General features: G+C 47.4%; 1 protein-coding gene across 4 annotated transcripts in view; it reads right to left on the bottom strand.

The window, feature by feature from the left end:
- Positions 1 to 15,814, bottom strand: part of MAPKAP1 (MAPK associated protein 1) — a 93,356-nt gene that overhangs the window by 13,360 nt on the left and 64,182 nt on the right. The window contains exons 7-9 of one of the 4 annotated variants that reach the window (XM_086475609.1): positions 14,207 to 14,314; positions 5,776 to 5,916; positions 653 to 790 (exon numbers count right to left, since the gene is read on the bottom strand). In XM_086475609.1, the coding sequence (XP_086331735.1) occupies positions 653 to 790; positions 5,776 to 5,916; positions 14,207 to 14,314 (387 nt within the window). The remainder of the gene's footprint in view (positions 1 to 652; positions 791 to 5,775; positions 5,917 to 14,206; positions 14,315 to 15,814) is intronic. The other 3 variants (XM_086475610.1, XM_086475612.1, XM_086475611.1) reach the window with 3 other exon arrangements.

Consider the following 15,814-nt stretch of genomic DNA (forward strand, 5'->3'; position numbering starts at 1 on the left):
CTCTCATTACTCCCTGAAACAACAAGCAAAAGCACTGGGCTTTTGAAGTCGCACCCTAAACATAGCGAACTCTGATGTCTTGCTGATGACTGGCTGAACTGGGATGTCTGGCCCGTCCTCCAGCTAGCTTAGCTATGCTGCTGGCCAGGCACAGTCACTGCTTTCCTGAAACTGAGCTCTCAGAGCGGCACGTCCTAATCCAGGTGACCTGCAGCCAGGGCTGAAGCAAATTTAGACTGTGCTGATACTTAGTGTATGTCTGAGATCCTCAATTGCACCTAAGAAACTGTTTAAAACCAGTCTGGACGCTAAGAAGTTCAAAAACACTGCAATTATGTTGAAACATCTCTTTGACTACTGTGCTATGCGCAGCCGGTGCTTCCTTGGCATGACACTGTTAGCAGCTCCTGATAGTGGGCAAGAAACACTCTTAACGATGCCATTAGCTGTAAGCAGCATTAAAAGGACGATCATAAAACGTGTATCTGTTTATGTTGTGTTCTCTATAACAGAACCAAGTCAGATTAAAAACATCCTATAATGAATAAAACACACCTATAGAAGAAAAGGACACGGTAGCAATAATTCTTTGGACATCAAGCACATACAGGGAGGGAGAGAAGAGAGAACATAAATAAAAAGGACTACTCACTTGGGCTTTTTTCTTCCGCAAGGTCACAGGCACAGAGGAGTTCAGAATCGATTGAAATGGGTTTCTGCTTAATCCAAAACTTAGTGCTGGCCTTCTGATTAGTAACAGGGTCTATCTCTACCTTGTCTCCAGAAATACCTGAGATGAGAAAGAATAGAGAGCCACAACAGTGATCTGTTTAAGCGATTCCATATCAGCCGTTTGACACACTTTATAAATCTTAAATGGGATGAAAGTATATTGCCCTTTTGGGCTTGGTGAAAGCATGGGAGCTTTTGAAACCAAAAGCAAACGGTTATCAAGCTGCATTGGTAATCTGCATTTTACTCTCCCGCATAAGTGTACCAACAAGAAAGAAATACCACAGAAAAAAATTCTTCTCAACACATACAGAGCTCTTCTGGAAGCAGCAGCTACATGAGCTGCGAGATTTATAGAAAGATGCTGCCAGCTTCTCCTTCACCATATTATGTGGCACAGACACTACCCCACACTGACCCTGCTCTATCTCCCGCGCGGCGCACACACCACATCCCCTCCGCCAGAGGACAACACCCACTCGCAGCATTACAGAAATGCTCTTTGTGTCACCCAGATCCTCACAAACAAAGACATCCAGTCCCAGGGATCCCGTGCGTTTTCACACCGATGGCACTTCAAAGGCAGCTCTAACCAGGCTGCTCTGACAGCAGGCTGAGGACTCGTGCAGCTCCCGGCGGGGCACCCCAGACGGCCGGCGCCTCGCCGCTGCGGCCGGGCTGACGTGGGCACGGCGCTGCCGCCCGCCGATCCCACGGCGGGCCTGTTGTGAGCGAGGGGGGAACGCTCCTCTGCCCAAGTCGGGCACGAACCGCCCGGCCCGCGGGACGCTGCCGGGCCAGCCGGGGGCTAACAGCGCTGGGAGCGGGCCAGGGGGCTGGCTGGCATGTAGGGCCGTCGTTGTCACAGCGTGGCGAAGCAAAAGCCCTGCCACGCCGCGCTGGCTGACAGAAGCTCACTGTTCAGTAGCTGTTGACACAACTGAACAAACTTCACGGTGTCCTTTTCACATCAAGACACGTGGAGCCTTAAAAATAATTACGTTTCGTCAGTCAGGAGTTACAGGGGAAGCTCAGGAGAAAGCAACAAAAGAAAGCAAGACAGGAAAGAAGTATCTAAACTTCATTTAACTCCTGCATTTCTGGAAAAACAGCAGAGAGAACCTTCTCCCTCTTGAGGGTTTTGTCTATGAGGCTTTCAAACGCATTACACTTGGCTCGTCTGATGCACAAGAAAACCTAAAGGAGCCGATGATAAAACTTCTACGAGGTGTGATGCAACAAAAGTCACACATCGACTCTCCCAAGCCCTCCAAAATTAACTCAGTATTTCTTACAGTCTGGTCACAGCTGCAGAACTTGCAAACCGCGCTCGTCTGTATTTCATGCAACTCTAAAATCAAAGCCTGCAGCCAGCAGGAGCAGACCCCACAGCGGGCTTCTTGCTGCAGCCCTTCCCACGAACACGAGGTCACCTCCACCTTACCCCTGGCTGTTAGGATAGGTTATAATAACGCCACCAACCCCCTCCCCCCTCTATTAGTCCAGGAATGCGCTTTGTCATTAAACATACGTCACATCAGAGAGATCACATTTCAATTAAGCCTTGTATCAAGAGTCCAATTAACACAAGGACTGCTACAACTAGGTAATTTGAGCAGGCTGATGCTGTATCTGGAGCCCATTTTGTTCCGTAATTTAATTTTGGACAGATTATTTAAAATCGGCGTGGTTATTTCACTGTAATGGTTAATTATTCAAAATGGCATTTTCTGTTGTTCAAGGAAAATATGTAAAGTTGATGGTACAAGTTCTTATTTTCTCACTGAAAAAAGTCAAGGCAAGTTCTAAAAATAAATGTGCAAATTCTTTGTGTGTGAGGGTTGCTCCCCATCCCTCCCTCTGAAAGCGTCGCCCCTGAAAATATCCTTAAAAAAATTTCACTGTATGGTCCTGCAACTTCAGAATTCACAGTCAGTCAATATTGTTAATGCACCTTGTTAATTTGATAGGATTTGTCAGGTAACTCCACTGGAAAATTATATAAAACTGTTCCAGATGAACAGATGATAGTGACATGAATTAAAGTGATAGAACAATAGTGGAATATAAACCAGAAATGACACCCAAAGTGGCTGTTGATTTATTGCCATCCTGAGTTTGGTTCTGGGCTTCCATGTATATTAGTGCTACAAATCTGGGTCCATTTAGCAGAGAGATGCTCATACATACATCACCAGCTCCTGCTCCAAGCCAAGGTCACTCCCCATTGCATCAATCTTTTCAGCAGAGGCTACTTCACCAAGCATGGATTTTGTAACCATCTCAGATGTAACAGACTTCCTCCTCTTTCATCTTTTTTTTATCATGTAAAATACACTTTAACTTCTATTATTTTTATCTGCAAATTGTTGCTGTATACTTCATCCATTATTTCTGTATCTCGACATCACTGGCTTAAGCTTACACACATCCAGAGAGCACATTGACAAAGAATGTTGTCTTTTTTGTGTTATTGTTCTCACAATCTGTATGTGTTGAAACCTAAAATCAAAACAGCGTTATGTATGGGGCTTCTGCAGCCTCTGTATCGCAGCACAAATTAGTCATACTCAAAAAACAAGTAAAAATGCGGCTTCTACTATTTTTGTAATTCATTCATTTTATTGAAAGAAATGTCATCGATGTATTAGTCCAGTAACACTGTTCAGTTCTTGCTTCCTTTGTTGGGGTCTGCAACTGCCCCCCCTTTTCTGAAACACTTGCCAGCAGTAATTTTCCAAGACAATATGCTGCTTTTAGTTTTGCTAATGTGACATACAAGCAAATGTGTCTTACTCCTTCACAACATGATAGAACCTTTGAAAATGTTGAGAGTACTACTGTATGTGCATTATTGCACTGCCATACGAGCTAAAACATAAAACCCCAGACCTTAAACTGCTACAGCTAAAGCTTTCACTGTAATAAAACCATCCGTCACAAGTCGGTCATTCCTCCCATGGTCATTTACGTTCCGCTTTTTACTGTAGAGTACAGAAGATCGAGCTTATTCCACTACTTTCCATAAACCTTGCCTCAAATTCAATGATCGGGCCCCAAACCAGCTAACACGTTTCAGAAAGCACCCGCAGCAGACAGCAATCCACAAGCCCAGCTCACACCATCGCTGCCTGTTCTATGCCACCGTGCAGACCCCGCACAGCACCCGCCCAAATTCGCTGGCGTGGGCACATCTTACGGTGGCGGAGCGAGCTGCAGGGAGCGGGGATGTTCTGCACCACTGCTGGGTTCTGCCACACGTCCACATCCTTCCCCATCGAGCCTGGAAACTGGGACTCGCCCCCCAAACCACACGGGAATTTCAGCGCCATCCCTCCGCCGTATTTGGGCTGCCCTGGCAGCCCAGGCGCTCCTGCACGGCTCCCGCATCGCCCACCCTGCCACGGAGGAACGGTTCGGGATTCCCCGTGTCCTCTAGCGAAACTGCCGCTCTGCGACGGCTGCTACATCAAACTGACGACATCCAAACGCTCAGAGGAAAGTCTTTGCAACCGGCCATTGTTAGACCGACACAGAATAGCTCCCAAACCACAGCTGTGGGTAAGCGATGGGAAAAACAAGACGTGGATTTTACATTTCAGACCGTACCGAGCAGTCTGTCCCTCGCAGAAGACGCGCACATTAGCGCTCAGCAGCCCTCACCCAAATACCACCTCAATGCTTACTTTACCAACATTGCTCCTTCGATAGCTTAAAAAAATCCAGGAGAAACCGCAGCAACATACACTTATTTTGTCTTTATTCATAGTGCAATGCTGTGCATTTCCCCAAACTTTGAACACACCACTGGGGTTTTCTTTGATTTTAAAAAAATAATTAGATTATAGAAATCACACTGTCAGTTGACTGCCATCAAAAATATACAAGTTCACAGATAGTTATAAAAGGGAAATTTTATGGTCCTTACACTGCTGGACAGGGTCAGCTCCTTCACCGCTACACAAGTTAAGCCATTTGTTTCATTTAACAGCTATTCTCCCTTAACCATTTATCTTTAGTGATCTGTCATGACCTTTTCAAGCTCTCATTCCTGACACTTTCCAGATACAGTGAGTCAAACTTCACTGGAAGCAAACTATCACACCCAGATAGTTCGCTCAAAAGCAGAAATCGTGCCCGGCGCTGTCCTGCTTCAGCACCAGCGTATAAATCCTTCCTTAACAAGACAGTTCAAAATAAACTACGAAAGCCTCTTCTGTAAAAACCTGAGACACGGATACTTTTATACGCGCTTAAGGATGGAAGAATGAGGAGACTGTAGTGACAGTAATACAGGAACTCATATAGTTTAAATTTAGCAATTCTACGGAATTCTACAGAATAAATGTATTTTGTAAACATTATGGCACTTAATATTTTACTGCCGAATCATTTCTTTATGGAAGGTATTTGCAGGAATGTCACAGGTCACCTACCAATGCATCATTAATCAAATTTTCACAATTTAAACACAAAGATAAAAAGCCATTCAATCATTTTAAAACAGTAATGGGGCTTTTATAATTCAAGATTCTGTCATCCCTTGGCCTTCAGGTTTTCAAAAGCATTCAGAAGGCTAACAAGGATAATACAAAACCTTTAGAGAATACTAGTTTTATTTTGTTCCACCTCAAATTTCCACTTGATCATTAAAATCTTTCAGTCTCAGAAAAGGAAAAACCTAATCATTCCTAACTTTGCAGAGCCTCATTTAAAAATAACAAAACAGTTGGCAAGAAGCTTTCCGTTAGGAAGCCTAGATTAAAAAAATGAGATGAGGTCACTAAGTAATGGCCTTCTTTCAGAAGAAACATGTGCTAGCTGATTGTGGATAATAAAAATACTGAAGTATTTTCAACCGAAAGCGATTTTTTTAACTGCTGAAATGCTAGCAACGCTTTCCAGTGATGTGCTCCACAACAGAATGGACCAACACGATAATGACTGCTTTAAAAACGTCTGAGACGGACAGTCAGCTATTAGAGATGGCCAAAGGTTTGAACCGCTCCATTTTCCTAAGCGTTACAGTACGGATTGATTTACCTAACTGAACATCAGTGGTGAATCGAAGCCTATGGATCATGCTGACTTTGAAGGACTTGTAATGGTGGCTACTGAGCATGTCCTGCACGGTAGCTATATCGATCTGAGGGTCCTCCTCCGAGACCTCTTCTCCTCTTGAACCTGCAAAACAAGCCAACAAGAATGAACGAGAGGTTTACAGCACGGCATACCATTCAGCCAGCACGTCAGGACGGCTGCAGACGGCTTTTCCCGAAAGAACAAAATGCTCAAGCCCGTGTCTCTGGGAGGAGGAAATCCTCACCCTCCGTCCGAAGACAAAATCACCAGTTCATCACGGACATGATGACACCCGTTTGCACCCACGTGAAGAGACCTGCAACATCCCAGCGGCAGGTTCTCACGCCACGTGAGACACCCCTGGACCACAGAGATCCCCGGGGGCCGACTGGTGGGACCCCCACCGGGACCCCGGCGAATGGGCCTGTCCCCAGCCAGGGCAGCGTCGTCAGGTGCCGCCCTCGACGCAGGCACTAGCACAGCTCTCCCGTGCCTCAGCGTCCCCCCGCGCGGGAGGTGACGCCGACAACCCCTCGGGCAGCCGGGTCTCAGCCCTGCGGTACCGAGGCTGCGCTTTATTTACTGATCAGTATTCTCATTACTGCTGCAGGTACCGGCTTTATAAAAGGTAACATCTCATTAAGCCAAAACGCCAATTACTGAAAAAATGTAACGCACTTTAAAGATTTTTTTACATTTTATGACATTGGATTAACACCAATTTAAACATTACTATAATGCGATATATAATTTCATGCAGAGTAATTTCTATGCCAGCTGCTAATAAAGCATCTCAGCTCTAAATGATCATTCAGATGCTGTTAGATAAAGTCGTATAAATATGTTTGCAAACTGATTTAGCTTCTTACAGAACATACTGAAGAATGACACGTTTTGTTTAATATCCCAGCTAATGCAGTCCTAAAAGCTGAATCCACTGCCAGTTCAGAGTACTAAATTTGCTGCAGGAGATTAATGGAAACTTTATATTTTGCTGAAATTTTAATAATGGGAAGATGAGATGATGGAATTTTAGCACAAGTCTTAAAGATATAGCAAAGGAGGGTAAGAACTTGTCAGATTTTAAAACAGATTTTAATTAATTCCGTTTGAGACTTGCCCAGTTGGAGCAGCCTCCACACTAACACTTCCCGCACCAACCTTTCCCTCTGGGAACGCACACTCCCACCCCAATCTGGGACCCCAGCTCGCAGGGAAGCTACGGCAAGGTGCCACGTTTGGGCCGCGACGACAAGGGGACAGTTTGCCAGGAGAGGCCATGGCTCTGAGGGGAGGAAGACCCTGGCACTCGTCTCGGACCATAGGGCTGATGCAGAAGCAGGCTGCCTTTTAACAGGGCGATTTCGAGCTGCAGATGTGCTTGCTGCTTGCTTCAGCAAGGAAAACTGTCGGGGTGGAGGCCACAAGCAGGACAATCATGGGCGAGAGAGAAGCAAAACCCCACCTGAGCGCGGAGCGCTTTGCTGGCTGGCTGAAAGCGCTCCCTTTGCTGTTAATTCAGTAACCAAGGCCGCTGCTTACGATAAATGTCTTTCACGTCTGCACCAAAGTAAGGTTAGCATTTGCTGTGGAATGAGTCAAACGCATGTTCAGAGCGTAAAGCAGGAGAGTCACATTTCGCAGACGTCTGGCACACAAGCTTTCCACCCTGCCCAAGGGGAGTGGGCGAGGGCGATGCCCGCCCCTCGCTGCTCCCAACACAGCCTCCCGACACACGGCCGGGGACTTTTATTTGGGGAAGGGGGACAGTGAAGGGTTAACCTAAACTTGGGCTGTGCCATTCGACTTGAAAGGATTCCAAAAATCAAATGAAACAGTCTACATGCGAATTTATGCAGAGCCATCTTAACATTGCAACCACTCTATGCTCCAGAATGACAAGATAAATTGTAATGGCTCCTTCAGAGACATTACCATGTATTTTGTCAAAGACCCCTGTGTTAATGTCTCTATACCATGGATTATCATAATGTATCATGTCAAACCCTCTCGCTGCAGTACTTCAAAGATACACTGAGATATGTCAAACTTTTTGGTGCACATAAAAGCATCTTGAAGCACTGTGGCATGGCGGCGCCTGAAAGCAAAGCAGGAGGATGGCAGTGGCACTGCTGCCCCACAGTCCAGAGCGAACCGGGACCCTCTTCCACCGATGGAAAGCAGTGAGATGCCCGTTCAGGCCTGGCAGCCGCTGCCAGTCACGCAGCCGGCCCTGTCCCTGCAGCAGGCGGTGACCCCGGCACACCGTGCCGGGACCCAAGCTGCGGCACAGCGGGACCACAGCAGGGCAGCGGACGACCCCAGGGGTGGCTCCAAGCAGCGCAGAGGGGTCACTGCTGGCAGCTGGGGGAGAGGAACCCTGCTCTGCAGGGAGGTCGTTAGTGCTGCCCCTAACGAAGCCCTGCTCTAGGATGCGGAGAAGCTGCCTTCTGCGAGCCGTTTCCCACCGCGGGGTGCGCGGGGCTGCCTCCTCCCAACGCGGGTGACGAGGCTCTCGCCTCTGCACCAGGCAGCGCTCCACCCTGGGTTTTGAGTGCCGTGCTATAGGTCAAGAGGTGCTGGCACCGACCCACTGAATCGGTAGCGATAACCAATTCAGAAATAACACAAAGAACGGCAACGTATTAACCTCGGCCCCGCATCTCCTGCCAAGCGTTCTTAAAATACTTCACACGGGTCGAGACTCACCCGACACGCTGCAGGTGCTGCTGCCTTTGTGTTCCCAGCCTCCCTGCCCGGCCTCGGACTGCCCCAACCCCACCGTCCGCACGGAATCGCTGCGTTAGTGGGGACACCACGTGTCGACTTTACACGGCTATTATGAAGCTGAGTCTTCTCAGATTTCACACACCCAAATTAAAAGTATTAGGAAAAAATTAGCAGCCTGCCAGGTCATATCCAGGGGAAAAAACTGTCACCATAAATAAAAACGTGAGCACCTTGTCAGTGTCTGAACTGCAGGAGCATTAACTGCCGCAGCCGGAGCAGCCGAACAGTGAGATTTTGCTCTGGAAGCCTTTCAGATCCTCCGTGTATCCGTAACCTCTGCCGACTTTGTTTTATGAAGCTTTGTGAATGGATTCAGGTTTACAGAATTTCTACAGTTGCTGCTCTTGGGAGAGCAGCCAGGAACTCCACCATCAAAACAGATCATCTGTCTAAAGATGGCAAGACACGCGGACCCCTGAGGGTGCATTGGATAATAGCAGTAATATCAGTAACAACAGAGAGAAATGCCCTGCAGGGAAAAACCTGACTGCAGAACTTGGCATATTGCTCTTACCCCGCAGCTCTGCGAGGATGTCTGTGAGACTGCTGGCGTGCAGCAGCGGAGGGAAGAGCCATCTCCACCAGCTGATTGGGGGAAAAATCATAAAAATATTTTCCACATGCAAGCAGCTGTGAATAAACCTGTCAAATATTTACAGGCCTGTCAGGGTATTTGTAATGGAGATCACAGTGTGGCTTTTGAATGTAAAAGCTTCTGCTTGGGAAGACAATCGAGTAAAGTAGATGCTCCAGGTCTATTATTTAGCCCAAGAGCCGACCCAGCAATATGGCTCTGCTGGCACAGACACCTCCACCCTGGGAGGAACAGATTCCTATTCCAGAAACAAACTCCCTCACGCAACGGCATGGAGACTCAGTCTGCAATGACCTCTGCAGTTTTTCCTTACAGTCTACCTAATTAAGACGTACTTTATGAAAGAGAAAGTGGAAAAAAGCTGGAGTCAGGTGTGGGATAAACAAGGCACAGGATAAGAACCTGCACGAAGTGCAAAGCACAGCTACGAGGGTGGCATTTCCCTTAGCCCAGGAGAGGGGTTTGACTGTAGAAGTAGGGTAGGAAAACCCATGAAGGGTGCAGGAGAAGAACGGCCGAGAGGACGCCCGTGCGCCTGCCCTGCCACCCCCAGCCGGGGAGAGCGGCGCAGCTGGCAGAGAGTCCCCTGGTGGTCCTGGCACTGCCACGCCTGGCGCCAAGGCTTGCAGCCCGCCCTTGGCACGGCGGCAGAACGAGGTCGGTGCTCGCAGCGACTCGGGTCTGCGGCCGGGAGCTGCCCGCAGGGGCAGAGCAGCTGGTGCCGCCCGCCCGGCCGGCCGGCTCGCCCTGCGCCGGCAGCCACGGCGTTGGCGCGACACCGGGCACGACCGGGACGACTCGAGACCAACCCCCTGCCACCTTTTACGAGCTCTGCTCCTTCCAACTGCTCGTGCTCAGCGGCAACCGCCGGTGCCCCAGCAGAGCAGCGCCCGGCTGTGCCCGGGGCCGGGCGCACGCCGGGCAGTCGCCCCACGCTGCCAAACTTCGGGTGCGACGCAGGGCACAACGGAGCCAGGTCCGGCTCAGCGGAGGGCACAGGCCGGCTGCGTTTGCAGCCTCCACCTCCCGGAGGGAACCGCAGACCCTGCACGGCTGGAGATGTTCTCACAGAAATGTTTTTAAATCCCTAAACCCGAAGTCGCCGTGTGAGAACGCACGGTGCTGGATGGAGGGAGATCCCATCCCGAAGCACAGGCGTTCCCTGCAGCTATGTGACTTTTTTCTCTATCCACCTGATTCTTATCAGCTCTCCTGTCTCTGTCCTCATCAGAGGAAGGACTTCCCAGCCAGTTGGCCTCCCCTCCATCTCTGCCTAGACTGCTTCTGCAGCAAAACCCCACAAAACATCAAAACACAGCCTCCTGCGTTAACAAAAACAGAGCGGTGTTTTCTGCCCGCAGAAGCTGAATAAAAAGCAGAAACAGCATCAAGGGCTACATACTTCTGCTCTTCAAGACAGCCACTGTGGCGAAGCACCACGGTATTTCAGAAGTCACAGTCACGGCACTACTTTGCAGTCTCTAGATTTGATGGTCAGCCAGAAAACGGACGTACCTCCTAGTCTGGAAACAACAGCTGAAAATCTTTACTCTGCTGTTGGGTTTTTTCCTTTGTTTTGTTTTAGTTTTCTTAAACCAGGTTCAGTACAGAGATAGTATTTTTGTTCAAGTACTTGAACTACTGTGAAATAGAGTTATTTGTAACTCAGTCCAATCTCCTCAAAGAAAATCCTGATTTTCAAATGAGACAAACAGTAACAAAATGACAGGCACCAGAAGCATGAGTCTGAAAGTAAGTTAGAAGCTAAACCCAGGAGCCCTATCCAAAAGGGACTCCTGTAAGCACCGGAGGACATACAAAAATGACACATTAGTAATACCAGAATACTGAAATGCTGTATGTAGCCTATTCAAGAGCAAGTGAACCCGTATTTCCTCGATAAAACAACAAAATATAAAGTTAACTGCACTGCAAAAATGTCCCTTATTACTTTAATGTACTAGTATATTGCTTAATGAAAGTTCTTAATTGTAATACAATTAATTACATACACAGAGTCCCCAATTACATTTTCCAATAAGACATTGGCTTTGGTACAGGTCTAAAGGCACTAAACCAATTTTAATATATTAAGACCAATTTCCCTTGAATACTAATTACTATCTAATGATAAAATGAGAAAGAGGAACTTTCCAGAAGTAAGATGGTAAGAATAAAACTAAATTAGCCATGAACAGTTTGCTACTACATGTAAAAGCACTCCACATTACAAAGTGCAGGCTTTTAGTTTCAAGATAAATCTTCGTGCGAGTTAAAAAGTTCTGCATGCTGGAAGCAGCTTATTAGTTTGAATGCTATTAGTAAATGTTGGATAGACAGGGGATTTCTCCATACACAGCTCTCAATAAAGGACAGGCCTCTGTTTCATTTAATACTCTGAAATATAATCTTTCTATTTGCCCGAGGGAAACTGGCAGCTATTTTACTAGATGTTTGGCATCATACACATAGGTATTTATAAATGAGTATGAGACTATGAAAAGCACATTTACAAACAATAGCTGTTATAACAGAGTTTTTCCTGACCAGCATATCTAAGCTAAAAGTACTTCAAATAAAAACAAAATGCACAAAATGAGTATTTCATTTTGACGTTAGGATTTTCAAGCTATTATTTTATTAATAGTGCAAACCCATCAATATTTCTATTCTAATGCCACACCAAAAGATAGCTCCTTAAGCACTACAAAATCCAATTTCTTATTGTGTAGCGGGGGAACCAGGCTATGTACAATGCATGAATTATGACTGATTTTATATACTGTACTGTCCTTGAACATCTATGCGCGTAGAGAGTTAACTGCATGGGTGTTTCACATATATCCCCGTGCAGGGACAACGGAAGATCACTTTAAATTCACCCACATTTTGGGGGAGAAACTATAAGCAGATTTCTCCTGCATTCCTTATTCGAGTTGGGTATCAATTCAGCAAACATTCAGTAACAGCACAGCAGAAGAGAGGCAGAATTCATGTAAGCATTTGTTATTTTGCCTAGATTACTGTCAGCCTTGAACAGGCTAAAACAGTGACTTGCTCTTGAACTCCACGGAGTCAAAGTGCCTGTTCTGCCTTCGCTTTTCCATGTTCCAGGCGCTGGCTGACAAGCACAAGACCCATGAAGGGGAAAAAAGCCACCACCTCCCAGCGCGGTGCCGTTGCAGCAGGGGAGGATGGCAGGAGCACGGGCAGCTCCCCGTTACGGGCAAATCGCCGTCCTGGCAGGGGCTCCAGGTCACGCTCTTTGCTTAACGAGGGCCGGGAGAGCCCAGGAATCGGGAGTCGTTTTGACTCGACAGCCTCAGGGATCCATCCTACACCCTTCCTCCTCCGCGTCCCCTCGCCTGGGAGGGAAGAGGAGCAGTCGCTGCGCAGGGACCTCGGGGACAGGGAAAAGTGCGCCCTCAACATCAGGACTGATGTTTATTTTGAGACAAGGCCTCTGAGGCTCCCCTGCAGACCCAACGCCCGCTGCTGAACCACCTAACAATCGTGCGACAGATTTACCTTCGAAGTAATGGCGCACCTGACCCCAGTCACTCCCGAGAGCTGAGAGCGCCAGTGGATACAGCTACAAGGCACGGCACGGACTCCTTCAGATGATGAACACACGTTAAAAACGCAGTATATACAATACACTTTTAATTACAGAGCCTGGCTAAAAGAAATGTTATTTTTAATCAAAACATACAAAACCTATGAAAGGATGACTAGTATGCATCTCTTCATAGATTAAAAATCGATACAAAAATAATAGCCAGGATGCAGACGTCGGGGAATTCTGGCTCGTGGAAGAGTGCAACTTGATTAGCGAGGCTAAAATTGCTCCATTTCCTCATGCACAGCACCCCGGCCTCCTCCTGCCGCATTCTCTCCTACAGTTCCTTAGAACCATGTTATGAAGAAATGAACCAGGAGCATCAAGAATACTTCAGGAGCAAATCCCACTCTAAGGAGAACGGCAGCCGAAACCGTGAGCGCCTCATCTCAGCTCCAGCACTGACGTACCACCAGCGAGCTCGTGGCAGCCGCGCCTCACCTCTGCTAAGCCTTACGTGGGAGCAGAGCTTGCCACTCGCCACTGGAATTGGGAGGTACTGCTGGCATTCTAGGGTAAAAGATGAAATGCTGTAGCCAAAAAGCATAAATGGAGCGGTCTAACCTTTGTACAGAAAGGAAAAAAAAACTTCTAGTACTTGAAACAGGCTCTTGCTATGATTGTTTGCAGCAAACACTCTGAGCATGGTCTGGGCTGACAGCACGAAGGCCCCTGGTTTCCTCACTAGTACAATCAACAACTTTACAGATGAATTAAAATGGAATGAAAAAACCCCCAAAACTGAGAGCATGACTGTTGGAAAGAATGAAGGATGGACCACAATGCTATGGAGGACAAACACAAATCAGCATTAAATGTTGGGTTTTTTTAAAGTTTCATATAATTCCTTGTAAAGAAATAAATCAGGAAATAATATTAGAATCATTAAGAGAGTAACAGAAAAAAATCTGAGCATAGCTGGAGAGAAGATTATTTGTCCAGCACTTTAAAAATCATCAAACTGCTCTAGTTTATCTGCATGGTTAATTTCTTTAAATTCTATTAGAAAAAAATCAGTGCCTCTAACAGCCGTATTAACACGGCAAAACATACTGCAGACCAATCCTTTATCCACTAACCAATGCCTGCAACAGAAAAAGTTTCATATTTCCAGTGTTTTTCAGGGTTGGTCATAACTTTACAGAGCAGAGTTTAACAGAAAAAGATTAATCACAAAGTGATAAACAGGATGCAGACTATTTACTAGAAGGTATGAAATCCATCATTTCCCTCTGGAATATTGTTTTGGCACAAGTGAGAAGTGCCTCAGGAAAGAGAGTCTCGTCAAAACTTACTTGCCCAGACAGTGCAGGTTGTATTCCAAAATACATAAAACTTATGTGAGTTTAAGCAATTTACAAGAGCAAAAGTGAAAAGGGGAAACATACTGTTCTCCCGGACAAGGCAGAATTCCAAAGTGCTCTGGCTCTCCAAGGTACAGTCTAAATCTACTGGGACATTAGGTTCACTCTGCTTCTCCAGTCGATACTGAGGACCTGAAACATAAAGTAACTTGTAAAATCATCTGTTTTCTAACAAAGTGATGGCTTATCACGTTCAACTAACACGAGATTCCTCGTCGCCTAGAAGTAAGGCAGGCAGATGTTCACGTTTCAAAGCTCTTTGCCAAAGGGAAGGGCCCTATCACGAAAAGGCGGAGGGTGGCGTGCAAGGACCCAACATATTCCAGTCACCTTCAGCTGGCTAACAGCGCAGCCTGGCAGACTCCTGCCCAACGTTTCCGTACTCCTGGTACCCCAGAGGAGCCTGTGCTAAACACCCCGCCCAGGCTGCAGGACAGGGGTACCGCCCGTAGTGAGGAACGGCTACTCAGACCTTGGGGACGTCTGTGTTGTATTATCTGGGCATCCTTCCTGATGCGAACAAGCACAGTGTGTTTGCTCCCCTTTGCTCAGCCCTCTCTGTGGCTCTCCACAGACGGAGGACAGGCTGCTGGGAGCGTCACCCGGGCTGCCGTTTGCCGCGGGACGGAGCCCCGCTGCAGCCCAGCCCACGAGCCACCCTGCGCACCCCAGCGCGTCGCTCCTCCAGCCAGGGATTAAAGCCTCTCCTCGAGCACAGGCTCCACCAGACGGACCCTCGCACCCTCCGCAGGTGTGGAAAGCCAGGGAAAGCCCGGCTGTGCAGGGAAGGCCGCCGCAGCCTCGGCGGGGTCCGCACAGAGCGCTGAGAAACACCCGGGAAGGAAAGCCGTCCTTCCCTTATGAACCGCACGTTGTCGTGGAAACCAGCTCCACGATACCCAGTTTGGCTACTTCTGCCTCTGCCAAGGGTGCATTTCTCAAAAGGCTGCACCTCTGAAGCGCGGGGTAAGGATTCCCTTACACGTCGGCAGCGACCGGCGCTGCTTTCCGGGCTGACTTGAGACAACGTGCCGGGTGGTTTGGCATCACCCAACAGCTCAACGACTGCAAGGAGCAGAAACGGTCACTGAGAGATGGATTTTATCTTTTTCCAGAGGTCTGCACACTGTTAGCATTGAACTACAGGAAACATAAGTACGTACAGACGAATTATTAAAATTAATTATTTTCATATACATTGCATTTAACCATGGAACTTCAACATTCAGGGGACAACTTCCTTCTTCTCAAACCAAATCACCAAAGGAAAGATGATACTACCTAAAAAACTGTTTTCCAACTACAGAAAATGTATTTTAAAATTGTTTTTACAAAAATTAGCCCCCTTTTATTTTTTAAAATGTTTTATTTGAATGGATCCTTACATTATAAGCCTCAACTGGAATAACAAAAAATAACACACTAACACGTTGCTGTGTGATCTACTCGAGGTGGTTCTGCTCTGCTGGAGGGGTTGCACTAGATGACCTTTCGAGGTCCCTTCCAACCCCTGACACCCCGTGATCCTGTGAACACAATTCCAGGCGAAGCCCCTGTAAGTCAGCTCCAGGCTGCTGTCTGAAGAGCCGGCGGGAGAGGACCTGATGGGGTGAGGGCGGTGGCTCGGGTAAG

This window comes from Leptosomus discolor, chromosome 19 (assembly GCF_034619465.1).
Source record: "Leptosomus discolor isolate bLepDis1 chromosome 19, bLepDis1.hap2, whole genome shotgun sequence".
Lineage (NCBI taxonomy): Eukaryota > Metazoa > Chordata > Aves > Leptosomiformes > Leptosomidae > Leptosomus > Leptosomus discolor.